Consider the following 15,964-nt stretch of genomic DNA (forward strand, 5'->3'; position numbering starts at 1 on the left):
CTGTGTTAAACTGTGAAGTTTATTGATTTAAATAAGAGGTGTTGGTTTCTTTCTGCTGTTTGTTTCAGAACTAAATTACTGTTTTTAGTATTTGCTTCTGAAAGTAATTTTTGTTTCAATGTTTCAATGTTAAATACTTTTGCACTGAATTGTGGTATGATATAAACAGAAAGTTTTGTGCGGTCATCATCGACTGCAGTTTAATTCATATGATGTCTTTAGATAATTTTTTAAAAGTGCAGATGTAATCCAGGCTCAGTCAATCGCTGTGCCCTTTTCCACTGCAGTCCAGCTACCATCAACAAGTGTCTTCCCAAAACTGCAAAAATTACTCTGAAAAAGTATGATTTTTGGAAATGTGAAAAACTCTTTCCAGACGCAAAAGGGCCATGTACCTGAGAACAAATGTTCTATTCAAAGTTAAAAGTGTTTCAATAAAGAGAATCGTGTCACTACTGCGTTATAAAGCAACAGTTACATGTTGAAAACACTTTGAAATAGAGACTGCTGGCAGTTAACACAAATTTCCATTTTCAAGACAGGGAAAATTTTCGTAACATTAAGTAAATACATTTCATTAGCAAATCTCAGGCGTCCCTTGGTGGAAGTTCCGTTTCAAGGTACAAGACGGTGCAGGAGCGGCAAAGTATTGTCCACAGATAATGTAACAATTTTTAAAAATGTCCGGAATTTTACTCACGACAAAGCTGTATAAGTGAAAAATTAACGATATCGTCCAAATAGCTTTAACGTATTATTCTACACTTAAATACACAGAACTCGTAATATTTAAAAAACGCTGCAAACAGTGCAACCTTATGTCTCGCAACAACGGAAACAGCTGAAAACTTCAGATACTGATTGTGCCGATTTTAAAACTAGTCGCTACATTGAAATACTGGCCAAGAAACATCACGTGTCCTGAGTATGCTAACCTCCAAGTACAACACTCTCTCCCGCTGAATGAACGTTACCAAGAAATGCTAAGTAAAGCACTCTTTGAAATCTTTGTTAACGCAAGCGAACAGTTCACGACAATAAAATTACCTGAAAAATTTATAAGCGACTATTTGATTATTTGCCTGCTCGAATTCCATCGATTGTTTGCCTGATATAATGTTCCAACACCTTTGGCGGATCGTATGCCGAAAATTGGTAAGAACAGCGTCTGCCTAAACGTATAGCTACAGTTGAAGGGCGGTATGTATCGGTATTCATGTGACAGTATGCGTACCTACGTTCCAAGAACGCCGCAAATAACAAGGATTTTCCGGTGCTCATATCTCGGGTTCTGTTGGTGGTAAAAAGGTAGGATCAAGTGCTTTGGATAGCTGTTGAGCTGTCCTTGAGTAGGATCAGACTATGAATTTTACACACTTCCTCCTTCTTAGGAAAAGAAGCAAATCTATTGGCTCTTCTTGCGTTTTATCAACGGTGGGCTCAATAGACGGTCGGAGGCACAAATAGTTCATGGAGGGTTCCTCCGCAAAACCTCCACAAAAGTATTTTTTAACTTTTTAATTTTTTTACTACAATTTCGCCGTCACTAGCGGACCAAAACCGAGTCGAGAATTTCAAGACGGCTATGCACAGCAAATGGCAGAAATTTTTAAGGTGTATTTATAAGATCCAAATCTCGGATAACCTTGAAAATTTTCTTGATACCCTACTTCTACACGTAAAATCCGGAGTGAGGTGAAACTTAAATAATAAATAACCGAAGGAAATTTCTCAAATTTTAAGAGCATGCACTGTAGTTACTTATTTAGAGGAGGCATATCGTCCTTTTGAAAAACCTTTACCCGTTATTACCGCGGATGCCGACACGGTTATGTAGAGACAAAGGCTGTGATTTTTACGATTTCTTTCTAAGATCCCAATCTCGAAATATCTTGAAAGTTTTCTCCAAACCTTTATCCGTTTCCGAGATACAGAGGTTCAGCGTTTCCCTCTCTATAAACGTAAAATACGCACGTAAAATTGGGTGAGAGAACGTAGTACGGAGGAGTATGCTGTAAAGTATCTTTGTTATCATGTGGGAAACCTAGCCTATGTTTTAGTACTGAAGCACATCTACAACTTTTACTCGTAAAATCCGGACTGAGGTTTAAAAATAGTATTGCATTATTTCAGTTTCACATACGTAAACTACATAAGTTTAACCGACCAGTACATTTCTTTTCATAAGAGTTACATGTGCTGCTTACACAGGAAAAAGAATGGAACAAGTGGGAAAGTACTCCTATCGGAGCACAAAAAAATAGCGGCCAGTGGTTGTCTTTTAGAAAGAGGGAAGGACACAAAGTCAGTAAGGAAAGGGACACAGTCGTAGTGGAACATAGTTGACAGTGACATGAAAGTGCTAGGAAAAGAACTGACCGACACAGTGTCAGAGGTAGGGGAGGGGGGGACGGGGATAGGAATGAAGGGAAAGTTAACGTGGGTGAGTGCCCGTCATAATGATAGAGAGAGAGAGTATATGAGAATGACAACGAACAAGAAAAAGATAGTGTTTAGGAGTAGAAACAAGAAACAGCAGCAGTAGGAAGGAAGGAAGGAAGGAAGGAATGAGATATTAGTAGTAAGACAGACCAAGAGGGAGACGGTAACAGAGAGGAGACTGCAGTAGTAGGACGTAACCAAGGGGACTTTAGCAGCGATACAAGAGACAGTGACAAAGAGATACAAAGAGATAATGACGATGAGTTGGGCTGAATGAGCGAGTGATGAAGGGCAACTGGAAGTACTTGCAGCGATCGACAAATAGATGTGCGTGAGTTACAATTAAGGGATCTTGTAACATTTCGAGGCGAGGAGCAAGATAGAAAAAGCTCGAATGTTTTTGCATGCCAAAATTTTTGGGAAAATTTTAAGAGTGCTTAGGGACGTAGAATAAGGCAGCTGGTACCCCACCTGTCTGTCATAGTCTTTTAAATAAACAGGAATATATTCGCATTTTTTGTGCCCCAATAAGAGCACTTTACCACTGATACCAAACATGACGAAATTAAGACGACAGCGGGTAATACAAGAGACTGTATTTCCATACGAAGCATTTATAAGAGAATGAGAAAAGAAACAGTTCATTTCTATTGTCTTAATTCGAGACACTGTGATACAGACTGCGTATTGGCCAGTAGCGAAATGTGGAGTCAGAGATTAGCCAAATGCAAAGAGCAAGGTGAAATAGGTTAGGCGAAAAATGAGCAAAGTTAGAGTGCAGTTAGGAGGCGTGGCTGTGCGTTACCCTGGCAGGTCTTCCAGTCGGAGCCGAGGATGAAGCCGGGCGGGCAGAGGCAGAAGGCGCTGCCCAGCGTGTTGAGGCAGCCGTGCGAGCAGCCGGCCGAGCCGTCGGCGCACTCGTCCACGTCCTCGCACGCGTGGCCGTCGGCGGCGAGCCGCGTGCCGGGCAGGCCCTCGCACGAGCACCGGTAGCCGGCCCACTCGTTCTCGCACCGGTCCTGGCACGGCCCGTGGCCGTTCCGCAGCAGGCACTCGTTCACGTCTGCAACAGCGCGCACGTTGCCACACAGCGCTGTCCAGCCTTCACGAACAGACCTTCGGAGTATCCGCAACGGACGTTAATTCGAAAAAAAAAACACACAAGTTAAAATGGCTCTGAGTACTATTGGACTTAACATCTGAGGTCGCCAGTCCCCTAGAACTTGGAACTACTTAAACCTAACTAACCTAAGGATATCACACACATCCATGCCCTAGGCAGGATTCGAACTTGCGAGCGTAGCAGTTGCACGGTTCCCGACTGTAGTGCCTAGAACCGCTCGGCCAAACGGCCGGCCAACGTTAATTAGACGAATATCCCGTTTTGTTCCTGTCGACTCCCCGCATCGTTGAGAGGTGAAGGCTAGGTCAGGAACATACTTTCGGAGTATCCGAAACGGACGTTAATTCGAAAAAAACAAGTTAAAATGGCTCTGAGTACTATTGGACTTAACATCTGAGGTCATTAGTCCCCTAGAACTTGGAACTACTTAAACCTAACTAACCTAAGGATATCACACACATCCATGCCCTAGGCAGGATTCGAACTTGCGAGCGTAGCAGTTGCACGGTTCCCGACTGTCGTGCCTAGAACCGCTCGGCCACACCGGCCGGCCTACGTTAATTCGACGAATATATCTTACGTATCTTACCTGACAAGGGAACATCCCCTTCGCAACCCCTCAGATTTAGTTATAAGTTGGCTCGTGGATAGGCTTTGAAAAACTGAACACAGATCAGTCGAGAAAATTGTCCGACAAATTTACACGCAAGAAGTGGTGCTACCTAGGGAGGCTTGTGAAGCTGTTGCAGCACGTTGCACTTGTTGACTTGCAAAAATAACTGCTGACATACATCAGTGCTAGACGCGCATTGAGATACTCGGTGGATAACTGTATGAGACGGTGGATGGAAATTTGAACACAGCTGCGGCGGGGTTTCTGGCATCGCCTTTCGAATTCCTGGCGCCACTGGCTCGATCTGTCCTGTGATTTCCCTCTGAGTTGAGACCGCTAAAATCTTTGCTCTATGTTGTGGCGGGGACGGAGCGTGTAATGGGGTGGCGAGTTGGGGAGTTGTAACGGAGTGAAGAGGACGACGTGAAAGGTCCGCCGAGCGACTGAGGTCAGCACCTGCGCGAGCGTCTTGGGCACGGAGTCCGGCGAGTGGTTGCCGGGCGTATTTGTGGCCTGGTTTGAATCCGTGGCTGGCTTCGAGTGCCGCCTTCGTCCGTAGCATGGTCAGCCAGCTCTGTCACGTGGCACACCGATGACAGAGTTGAAGCCAACTTCGCGGTGCTGAGTTGTGGACCCCCATTGGAAACGGCAAGCTTCAGCTTCGATTCGGATGTTGAGGTTTTAACTGTTATTTTCGTATTGATACCTATAGGTCTGCTGCGATCATTTCGATTTCTTAGCTGATCCATTTCACTTACCTGAAGCTGTTATCATTGGAAGCCTGCCCGTTTTCTATTTGGTAATTTTGTTTAACTGAAGCTGTTATTAAAGAAGGCCTGCCTGTTTTCCCTTTCGTAGTTTTACTTAACTGAAGCTGTTGTTCAAGAAGGCCTGCCTCCTTTGCATTTGGTAATCATGCTTAACTGAAGCTGCTGTCACTGAAGGCGTGCTTGTTTTCTGTTTGGTGATTTCACTTAACTGAAGCTGTTATTCAAAAGGCGTTCCTGTTTTCTGTTTCGTAATTTTATTTAACTGAAGCTGCCTGTTGGTATTTAGTAATTTTACTTAACCGAAGCTGTTATTATTGAAGGCCTGCCTTTTCCTTTTTAATTAAATGTTCAAATGTATGTGAATTTCTAAGGGACAAAACTTCTTAGGTCATCGGTCCTTAGGCTTACACACTACACACACACCCATGCCCGAGGGAGGACTCGAACCTCCGGCGGTAGGGGTTTCAATTAAATTAAGAGCTACTTCATGATTTGCTTTAGCTGAAACTCTTGTTACTCAAGGCCTGCCCCTTTTTATTGTTCTGTTATTGAGATCAGGTATGTTACTCAGTCTGTATTGTAATTAACTGAATCTGTGACTGCCAAAAGCCTACCTGTTTCAGAGATATTTATGTCAATAAGGTAGCAACAGAGTATGAAACATGATGCTACATTGGCCGTAACGTTTCACCTTATATCCCTTTATCCTTGTCAGTCAAGCTACCTTTGGAAGTATGCTACGCTGCCAGCCAGGACAGCGAAAGTGCGGCTACCGTACAAACGGTCGTAAGACCTAAAGCGAAGTGCGCTCTTTCTGGGCCATCTTAGGCTCCTACCCATGGTAGTTGCGGAAGCCTCCCGAAGGATAATTCCGGCGATTCCGCCCTCTGACATAAGGAGATGCAGAACACGTCCACACGGTAACGCAGCATAGGTTGCGTTGAAGTAATGCTTTATCTTTTATAAACCCTTATGTTGAGCATATTTCAAGGCTGGCCGTTATGGCCGAGCGGTTCTAGGTGCTTCAGTCGGGAACCGCGCTGCTGCTACGGTCGCAGGTTCGAATCCTGCCTCGGGCATGGATGTGTGAGGTGTCCTCAGGATCGTTAGGTTGAAGTAGTTCTACGTTTAAGGGACTGATGACCTCAGATGTTAAGTCCCATAGTACTCAGAGCCATTTTCATCTTTTTTGTGTATTTCAACCCTTCTCCTGACCCTTTTTCCTCTTCCCAATCTTCTGTCTGTTAAGCAGCTTCTCTACGCTTAACAATAAAGACATCTGTAATGCTGAGCATCGGATATACTGTTCCAGACTTATTACTTCCGATCCTGCCTTCTTTCGCTTCTATTCCCATCACTTCTTTCAGTTCTCTTGACCTTTAGTGGTGGTTTCTTCGATTTCCTACTCTCTTTCTGCACACATCTCTCACTTAACTCATCATTGTAAGATATAGATAATCATTACTCTTAATCGGCTCCTTTGCTCACTCGCTGAAGTTTTTACTTCTTACAATGGTTTTCTCACACCCACGATCTGCGCGTTATTTTATTGGTGTTATGGGCACTGTCAAATTCGGCTCTGTGAACTTCGAATTGTCTGAGATCCGGTGACGCTGTTATCGTCTCATGATAGTTACATTCATTTCGGATCAGTTGTTAGTCGTAGTAACCTGTTTTATTGAACCTTTTCCGTTATATTACGGTATATTGATAGTTTTTACTTATGTGCCGTCCGACAGCAACTGAGGACAAAGATCGAATGTTATCACACAACCAGGAAAAAAAACTATTCCTCTTTCGCCTTCTGGACACACACACACACACACACACACACACACACACACACACACACACACACGCACACAAGCACACATACGCACGCACACACAAAGGCATGCACGAATAAATCACAGATAATTGAATAATTACACTCGAAAGTTTGGCAATAGCATTTGGTCTTAAGCAAAAATATTTGACAGTCGGAAACAGAAACCAAAACATTGCATCGAAACAAGTGTTCAGTTCATAGTGCTGCGAAATATGAAAAAAACAACAAATTGGCATTTATAAGAAGAAGAACAACACCAAAGTTCAACAGGAGCGTAATATGTAGGAAATCGTCCACGCAACCTTTAAGTACAGTTCAAAACATTACTGCTTAATAGGAAATACCAGCAACCAGAACTGTTTATAACCTGTAGGTACAGTGACCAAAATGTAAATTAAGTAGCAAACATATGTACATATTCCAGGCCACTGATGATGACTTGCAGAATATAAAGGCCAAAGGCGTATGGCACTAAAATTGTGTTTTATTCAGTTACCCATAAGTAAAAATTATCAATATACCGTAATATTACACCCAACTGAGGAAGACATGACTACAAAAGTTGAAGATGCCTTTTCCGTCATGTCGCTGCACTAACCACTTTCAGTAACGGTTCCTTGCTTTCATATTGTATTGATGGAATCCTGTTCACGTCCTCACAGATACAGTAGTTATGTCGGTGCGCTAGCTTATCTTGTGCATAATGTTATTTGTTGTCACCAAAGCAAATGCTCATAATTAAGGGAGAGTTACCCTTCTGATTTTGTGTTTTAAGTCTTTCCAAGTGAACATTGATTTTTAAAGTTGTTTTAATGTCATAGTTCATTATTCTTAAAACAAATTTTACTGTCTCGTAGGGTATGCATTTTGATAGTGAATTCTCAATTGCGAGGAAATAGAATAGGCCAGCATATTTCAAATATTTATAATATACAGAGGTTAATGTTTGATAGATCATATGCAAATTACTAAAAAAAGTATTTTGTGTGATCAGTCTAATTTCCCACTCCCTTTCCATCCTCAGTCAGTTATTAACTTATCTCATTTGTCTGTGTTCGTATCGTTAAACGCTGGGATAGATACTATTGCATTAGCATTGTAGCCCTCACGGTTCATATATCAAACTCAACAAGATGCTAATTCAGATAGTTAAAGTCTTACCAATCATCTGCTCGAAAATGTACGTGACGTGTCTATATCACGGGTATGTGCAAGGCTCAGTTATTTCATTCATTTTGGCGACGGAATCACCAGACCTCTAAAACGACAGCGTTCTCTAATGAAGTAGTTCATCAGTCTATTTAAATAAACATTACACGTTTTAATATCAATTACTAGTTCATACTATAAATAATTATCTTTCTACGGTAAATATTTACAACCGTCAGGCACTTAACAAACGTAGATGCATTGTATGCCAGTACATTTTTGCGATCAACGATGGTTGTGTCATAAACTTCATTATAATGTTTTGTGTGTGTGTGTGTGTGTGTGTGAGAGAGAGAGAGAGAGAGAGAGATTTACGCTTCCATTACTGTGTGTTACATTTCAGTCTAAAAATTGAGACACTTGACCGCTTTCCGTTCAGTTTCAACTTACGAAAGTTAGTTACGTCCAGTTTATTTAATGAGGCGCACTCCCATCGTTTCAGAAATGGCGGCCATCAACAATGGAGGCTCGAGAATGGAGATCGGCCTCTTGGAAATGAAACTGTGAAGGGCTCATTACTCTAGAGCGCTTTTTCCGGAGAGCGATAGTCGCTTCACAGTTTGAAGCACTCTTCCAAATGCTTCCAATGGACGAGGAAAATGCTCTGTTATTTGCAGCAGCTCTCTTAGACGTGACGGATAATTTCCGGAAGGGCAAAGTTTATAACTTTGTACGTAAAAGTCGGGAATGGATAAGCCTTTTTTAAAAAAAACAATACGAAACTTCTCTACCCAACGGCAGTTGCCTATGATGATATTTCTGTATTTTAGGATTGTATATGTGGAATGGGGAAATCAGTCTTTGTGCATACTGACGATAAAATGAAACTTTATCGACATGTTCTATCACACACTGACTAATGTTTTGCTCGATCAGATATTAACATGTAGGTTACATTTTCGATAAAGATCGAATTAATAAGGAAATTGGACACAAAATATAGTAAATGAGTTCTTATTTGATTATGGATTCCAATGGACGAGGAAAAAGCTCTGTTATTTGCAGCTGGTCACTTAGCTGTGACGAATAATTTCTGGTCGAGCGAAATTTATAAAATATTCAAATGTGTGTGAATTCCTAATGTACCTAACTGTTTAGGTCATCGGTCCCTAGACTTACACACTACTTAAACTAACTTACGCTAAGGACAACACACCCACCCATGCCCGAGGGAGGACTCGAACCTCCGGTGGGAGGGGCTGCGCAGTCCGTGACACGATGCCTCAAACCGCGCGGTCACTCCGCGCGCCGAAATTTATAACTTTTAGGTAAAAGTCATAAATAGATAAGCCTTTTTCTAAACAATACGGAACTTCATTGTCAAATCGTATGTTACCTACGATGATATTTCTATAATTTAGGATTTTATATGTGGAAAGGGGAAATCACAGCCGTCGATGATGAAGTGAAACTTCCTGGACAAGTGAGATCATACACAAGCCAAAGTACAATTTCCATAATTTTTGTGGTTGATAAAATACTAACATAATTGGCCATATTTTCGACAAAGAGTAAATTAATGAAAAAATCGAGCACGAAATATATTAAATGAACTCTTACAGGGTATACGAAACTTTTGTCTTTGTGAAACCCTAACAAAAGTATCCAACAAGTATAAATTTCTGTTTGTAATATTGAAAAAAATGACAAAGAAGGCCTCTCATAAAAAGTGGAAAGTGATGGTTCCTGTAGATTTATCGTGACCTATCGAATTCTCCATCGGTTCTTTACCTTTTTAGTAATGAATAGCCGAGGGGGGTGTCATGAATGCAAAAAAGATTAATTATCAGTATTACTGGAAAAGAGCAAACAGCAGCACTTCACAGTGTTCGCATCAAACACTGTGCAGAGCGGCTGTCTTACCGAGGCAGTGCTTGCCGTCGGCGGCGAGTCGCAGGCCCTCCTTGCAGGCGCAGCTGTAGGAGCCGGCAGTGTTCACGCACTGCTGCTCACAGCCGCCATTGTCCGCGATGCATTCGTCCACGTCTGAAATGAAAAACAAAGTGTTGTAGCAGAACTACAAACACAGAAAACTGTAGTAGTGAAAAAAGACAGGCAATAAATATATGTCGTCAAATAAAGATGCGATCCATATCAAACAACGTTTGCACTTCTTAACCAATTCTGGGAGCAAGACAGGGTACCGTCCTTTTCCATTTTCTCCTTCATTGCTGGTAAACCGACTGCAGATAAATGAAAACTCCTTAACAATTGCTTTGGAACGACAAAATTTCTACATCAGTCCATGTATCCACACTGAAGTGCCAAAGAAACTGGTACAGACATGCGTATTCAAATAGTTCAAATGGCTCTGAGCACTATGGGACTTAACATCTGAGGTCATCACTCCCCTAGAACGTAGAAGGACATCACACACATCCATGCCCGAGGCAGGATTCGAACCTGCGACTGTAGACGTCGCGTGATTATTGACTGTAGCGCCTAGAACCGCTCGGCCACCCCGGCCGGCATACGTATTCAAATACAGAGATATGTAAACGGGCAGAATACGGCCCTGAGGTCGGCAAATCCTATATAAGACAAAAAGCGTGTGGCGCAATTTTTAGTTCGGTTACTGCTACTACAATAGCAAGGAATCAAGATTTAAGCGGTTTTGAACGTGGTGTTGTAGTCGGCGTACGAGCGAGGGGACACTGCATCTCCGAGGTAGTGATGAAGTGGGGACTATCCCGTACGACCATTTCACAAGTGTACCGTGAATATCAGGAATCCGGCAAACCATAAAATCTCCGACATCGCTTCAGCCGGAAAAAGATCCTGCGAGAATGAAACCTAAGGCGACTGAAGAGAATCGTTCAACGTGACAGAAGTGTAACCCTTTTGCAAATTGTTGCAGATTTCAGTGCTGGGCCGTCAACAAGTGCCAGCGTGCGAACCATTCAGCGAAGTATCATCGACATGGGCTCTCAGAGCTGAAGGTCAACTCGTGTACCCTTGCTGACTGCACGACACAAAGCTTTACTCCTCGGCTTGGTCCGTCAGTACGGACATTGGACTTTTGATGACTGTGTAAGTGGGCTGTTTAGCTTTTCCTATTGGTAACGCCATGTAGAGCTCTGTATGAAAATCACTGGCTGTGCTGTGTGCAGTCTGTGGCTAGTTTGCATTGTCGTTCGCCATTGTAGTGTTGGGCTGTTGGCTGTTAACAGCGCTTAGCGTTGCGCACTTGGAGGTCAGCCGCCAGCAGTGGTGGATGTGGGGAGAGAGATGGCGGAATTTTGAGAGTGGACGATATGGACGTGTCTCACTAAGGAAGAGTAAATTTGTAAGACTGGATGTCATGAACTGATATATATATATATAATATGACTTTTGAACACTATTAAAGTAAATACATTGTTTGTTCTCTATCAAAATCTTTCATTTGCTAACTATGACTATCAATAGTTAGTGCCTTCAGTAGTTTGAATCTTTTATTTAGCTGGCAGTAGTGGCGCTAGCTGTATTGCAGTAGTTCAAGTAACGAAGATTTTTGTGAGGTAAGTGATTTGTGAAACGTATAGGTTAATGTTAGTCAGGGCCATTCCTTTGTAGGGATTTTTGAAAATCAGATTGCGTTGCGCTAAAATCATTGTATGTCAGTTTAAGCTTAGTCGTATATAAAATTTTTCAAAGGGGACGTTTCTACTGGAAACATGTTGCTTGGTCGGACAAGTCTCCATTCTAAGTGCATCGAGTGGATGGACGTGTGTGGGTATGCAGACCACCTCATGAATCCATGGACCATGCATGTCAGCAGGGCACTGTTGAAGGTAATGGAGCTCTGTAATGATGTGAGGCGCGTGCAGATGGAGTGATATGGGACCCCTAATGCTTCTAGATACGACTCTGATAGGTGAAACGTACGTGAGCATCCATTCATGTTCACTGTGCATTTCAACGGACTTAGGCAATTGCAGCACGACAATGCTACACCCCAAACGTCCAGACTTGCTACAGAATGGCTACAGGAACACTCTTCTGCGATAAACACTACCACTGGCCACCAAACTCACCAGACATGAACATTATTGAGCATATCTGCAATGCCTCGCAACGTGCTGGCTCTGAGTACTACGGGACTTAACTTCTGAGGTCATCAGTTCCTTAGAACTACTTAAACCTAACTAGCCTAAGGACATCACACACATCCATGCCCGAGGCAAGATTCGAACCGGCGACAGTAGCGGCCGCGCAGTTCCAGACTGTAGCGCCTAGAGCCGCTCGGCCACTCGGCCGGCAACGTGCTGTTCAGAAGAGATCTCCACTACCTCATACTCTAACGGATTTATGGACAGCCCTGCAGGATTCATGGTGTCAGTTCACTCTAGCACTACTTTCCTATTTCAAACATTAGTCGACTCGGTGCCAAGTCGTGTTGCGACTCTTCTACGTGCTCGCGGGAAATTTTTTTTGGAATTGTAACGCAACATATGTAAATGCATATTAGTGACCCACTTTCGACCTAACTAATCAATTGCAAATCAGAGAAATGAAATTATGTACGAGTGATTGTCAGTTTTCGTATTATTCTAAAACAGATTTGATTAGAATGATGCTTGGAAAAATGGTAATGTTTGGAAAGCAGACTGGGCAACACAGGCACGGAGCCGACGCCGGAACAATCAGAGATCCCACTAAGGACTTGGTAGAAGGCCAGCGAGGGGAGGTGGTCATTGCTAGGGCCGGGCCCCGCATGCAACCTTGCGGCGCCTTGCAGGTGGAACACAGTAAGGACATCGTGTGGCGGCCGCTTGCACAAATGTTTGTAAGAGGTGGGCAGAGGGGGAATTTGTAGCGAAAAACACTACTATCTGACAAACATAGAAAGCCGACTTTTTCGACGGACTCTGACATTGCTATCTTGTAAGAGAAAAGAGAACCCCAAGCACAAACTTTGAAAACCACGGGACGCAAACGAAAGCACATCCCTTCCAAAAAGCTTTGTCTAAGGACATAATACATACGGACATTGATTCATATAAACTTTGTCCAGAACGACAGAGAACCACGACAGTACTGGAAGAAGTTCGCCTCAATCGGCTGATTCTGAGAGATAAAAGTAGCGAGAAATAATTTTTCAAGAGGACAGTGGTAATAAAGAAATTGTTCATTAACCGGGTAAAACAGTCCAGAGAAGGGGATCCGTGCTCTCTTAGGAGCATTTTGAACGGTCGGAAGATTCAGAGCCCAGAGGGACAAAATGAGCATTTACCGAAAAACACAGCGCACTGGGGTTTCTTTTTCAGTTGGGGGACAAGGAAGGAGCCTCCACGCGTGCACTATCTTTGATAAGAGACTTAGAATCATCTGTTAGATAATGCTGGCGTCCCCCGGAAACGTTGCAATAAAAGACAACGGCAAATCCTTCCAACATCGGAAAAGCTAAAAGAATGGGCCCTTGTCAGAGCCAAGTCTGACGATTGCGAGCATAAACATAGAGGGTATCACCAAAAACAAACAACAAATCATATCAGAACTTTGTCGCACGCACAAATGGGACACACAAGAAAGAAGGGGCAATAAGACCAGAAAGAGAAGGAATGAAATTAGCCATAGAAAATCCACATCCTAAATATGGCACCACTGTCTTCACAAAACCTGAGATGGTCATAACATCAACTAACAGAACTACATACAAAAAAAATAGAATTACTGACTGTCGACTGTAGCACTTTCACCGTAACGTCAGTACACAAACCGCCCGGAGAGAAGTTCAACTTGACTTTGCCGCCAAACTTTAACAACCAAAAAACACAGTTCATCTTAGGAGACTTCAACTGTCACAGCACATCATGGGGCTACAAACATACAGACGACAACGGACATAAATTAGAGCAGTGGGCGGAAATAAATAACTTATCCCTGATCCATGATCCAAAGCTATCATGCTCGTTAAGCAGCAAAATCTGGAAGCGCAAATACAACCCTGATATTTGTTTTGTAAGCGCAAACGTGGAAGACCGATGCTTAAAAATTGCATACGCACCTCTTCCTAAAACATAACACCGACCTATCGGAATCCAAATATACGCTGCTTTGAGAACAACGAAAATACCATTCCGCAGACACTTCAACTTTAAAAAAAGCTAAATGGACAGAATATGCTGTGGAACTGAATGCAGAAATAAAAAATCTACACCCAATTCCAGAAAATTATCAAAAGATTTCTCGAAGACACATACCCCGAGGCTGCAGAGAGCATTTCACCCCAGGCCTCTCTGACGAACCAAAGAACATCCTGAGGGAGTACGAAATGCTTTACGAACAGGACCTCTTTAGTGAAGAAGTAGTCTAATGTGGAGAAACACTAATAGAAATGATTAGTGAATAAAGACAAAGGAAATGGGTCGAAACTCTGGAAAGAATGTATATGACCCTCAGCAGCAAAGTCGTTTGGAACTTAATAAAAAAACTTAATTGTGACTCTGGGACAGCTAAACAATGCACTTCAGTAACACCCAATCAAATTGCCCATCAGCTCCTACTAAATGGAAAACCCAAAAAGAAATATCAGAAAATAAAAATCAGCAGAATTCACAGTCAAGAGTCAAGCATGTTCGAAATACCATTTACCATGAAAGATCTTAATCATGGAATGAACTCAATGAAAAGCGGGAAAGCAGCGGGAGTCGACGATATATGCGTGGAACAGATCAAACAGCGCGGACCTAGTGCCAAGCAATGGACCCTGCTGCTCTTTAATCATTGCTTAAAAACGTGTAAGATCCCAAAGATGTGGAGGAAATCACAGTTAGAGGCGCTACTAAAACCTGGGAAAGACGCAGGTCAACCGAAGATCTACCGCCCAGTAGCACTCATGTGCCATGCGTCCTCGCACAATCCTTATCGGCCACTGTAAGCTCTAGGGAGGCTTCCTTACCCTTGATGGCTCAACTACAGTTTACAAATCACAGGGTTTGATCGGAATGTACTGACAAGTAACACGACTGATCAACCGAGATGACGTTTTTCTACGCACCTAGTCTGTTAAACTACAGCGTCAGTGGGGAGATTTAAGCGAATCTGACGTATAGGGAAAAGAATAATTCAGCTGTACGTTGTTACACTACAAGAAACATAACAACAGGATTTCCGTATTATAACATCGTGTTATGAATGACGCAGTGTAATATCTCCATCGAGCACATTAAAACACAATATGAATTGCAATTCATGCTACATAATCAGTGGGCACGTACGAGAGGCTTACAGTCCAAACAAACCCGCAGCGGCCTAGAGAGTCGGACATCTTTGGCAGCTGGTAGATTGCTGTGGCGAGAAAAGACGCCGCAACGGGTTCTTTGTGCGGGCTACCGCCTTCCGCCTCAATAGCCGGCAGAGAGGAGCGCGCGCTAAGACAGAAAGTTCATTAAGGGAACAATGGCGCTCCCTGGCTCACATATACCAACCGGTGAGCCAGCAAGGAGCGCGCCATTGTCTCTTCAAGCCTGTGGGTACCTCCCTGACTCTGTCGTCAATTTGAGTTATTAGGAAACACTTTCAGCAAACCCGTCACCGACCGGTGATGAGGTATAGGTGGCGTAGCCTGATGCAGCACATACGAGAAGCCTACCGTCTAAACAACTCCGCATCGGCATAGAGAATCGAACACCTTTGGCACCTCGTAGATTGCTGTAGCGAGAGAAGACGCCACAACAGGTTCTTTATAGCACAGATGTTCCATTACTGATTCTGTACAGTGAAACATTTTAAATTTTTTTTCTATTGTTGACCACTGCCCGATAGCAGCAGTTTTCAGAGGAAATAAGGCTGCACAGCAGGTCTCCCTGGTTCCCAACAGTGAAATAATAGTACAGAACAGAAAACTGTAATCAGTTAAGTCTAGTGAAACTAACGGGTCTTAATTGGAGCTGAACTATAAACTCATATTAATTCGCCAATATCAAAGTAATGGGCCCGTTATGTACCAAGTTCTTTTTAAGTTTGATGGTGATTTAGGAGAAAAATGGGAAACA

The 15,964-nt window shown here is 42.9% G+C and overlaps 1 protein-coding gene across 1 annotated transcript in view; it reads right to left on the bottom strand.

Annotated features, from left to right (window-relative positions):
- The window catches only part of LOC126269980 (fibrillin-3-like), a 737,299-nt gene that overhangs the window by 133,100 nt on the left and 588,235 nt on the right, over positions 1-15,964 (bottom strand). The window contains exons 9-10 of the mRNA XM_049974034.1: positions 9,849-9,971; positions 3,248-3,505 (exon numbers count right to left, since the gene is read on the bottom strand). Of these exons, the coding sequence (XP_049829991.1) occupies positions 3,248-3,505; positions 9,849-9,971 (381 nt within the window). The remainder of the gene's footprint in view (positions 1-3,247; positions 3,506-9,848; positions 9,972-15,964) is intronic.

The sequence above is a fragment of the Schistocerca gregaria genome, chromosome 1 (assembly GCF_023897955.1).
Source record: "Schistocerca gregaria isolate iqSchGreg1 chromosome 1, iqSchGreg1.2, whole genome shotgun sequence".
NCBI classification, from domain to species: domain Eukaryota; kingdom Metazoa; phylum Arthropoda; class Insecta; order Orthoptera; family Acrididae; genus Schistocerca; species Schistocerca gregaria.